Raw genomic sequence first — 228 nt, 5'->3', positions numbered from 1 at the left:
CTCTTACCTTCTCCCTCTCCTGGCTCTGCCCCGGCTGGATGAGCCCGGCCAAGAAAAGGGGCAAAATCCAGGCGCTGCGGGACCAGCCCCCCATGGCCGGGGCGGGCGTGGGGTGCGGGCACCCTCCTCACACCCTCGGGAAAGCGCTGTGGGGGGACACACGCCTCCCTGTCGCCTTCTGCCACCTCCGGGCCCGACAGCCGAGAAATAGCTGCTGGGCCGAGGGGG

The 228-nt window shown here is 70.2% G+C and overlaps 1 protein-coding gene across 1 annotated transcript in view; it reads right to left on the bottom strand.

Moving 5' to 3' along the window:
* Positions 1-94, bottom strand: part of GPX3 (glutathione peroxidase 3 (plasma)) — a 2,299-nt gene extending 2,205 nt beyond the window's left edge. Inside the window, 1 exon segment of the mRNA XM_010178789.1 lies at positions 8-94. Coding sequence (XP_010177091.1) covers positions 8-94 — 87 coding nt within the window.
* Positions 95-228: the final 134 nt, after the last annotated feature.

The sequence above is a fragment of the Mesitornis unicolor genome, unplaced genomic scaffold (assembly GCF_000695765.1).
Source record: "Mesitornis unicolor isolate BGI_N332 unplaced genomic scaffold, ASM69576v1 scaffold33912, whole genome shotgun sequence".
Lineage (NCBI taxonomy): Eukaryota > Metazoa > Chordata > Aves > Mesitornithiformes > Mesitornithidae > Mesitornis > Mesitornis unicolor.
This window is presented reverse-complemented; position numbering and strand designations above follow the sequence as displayed.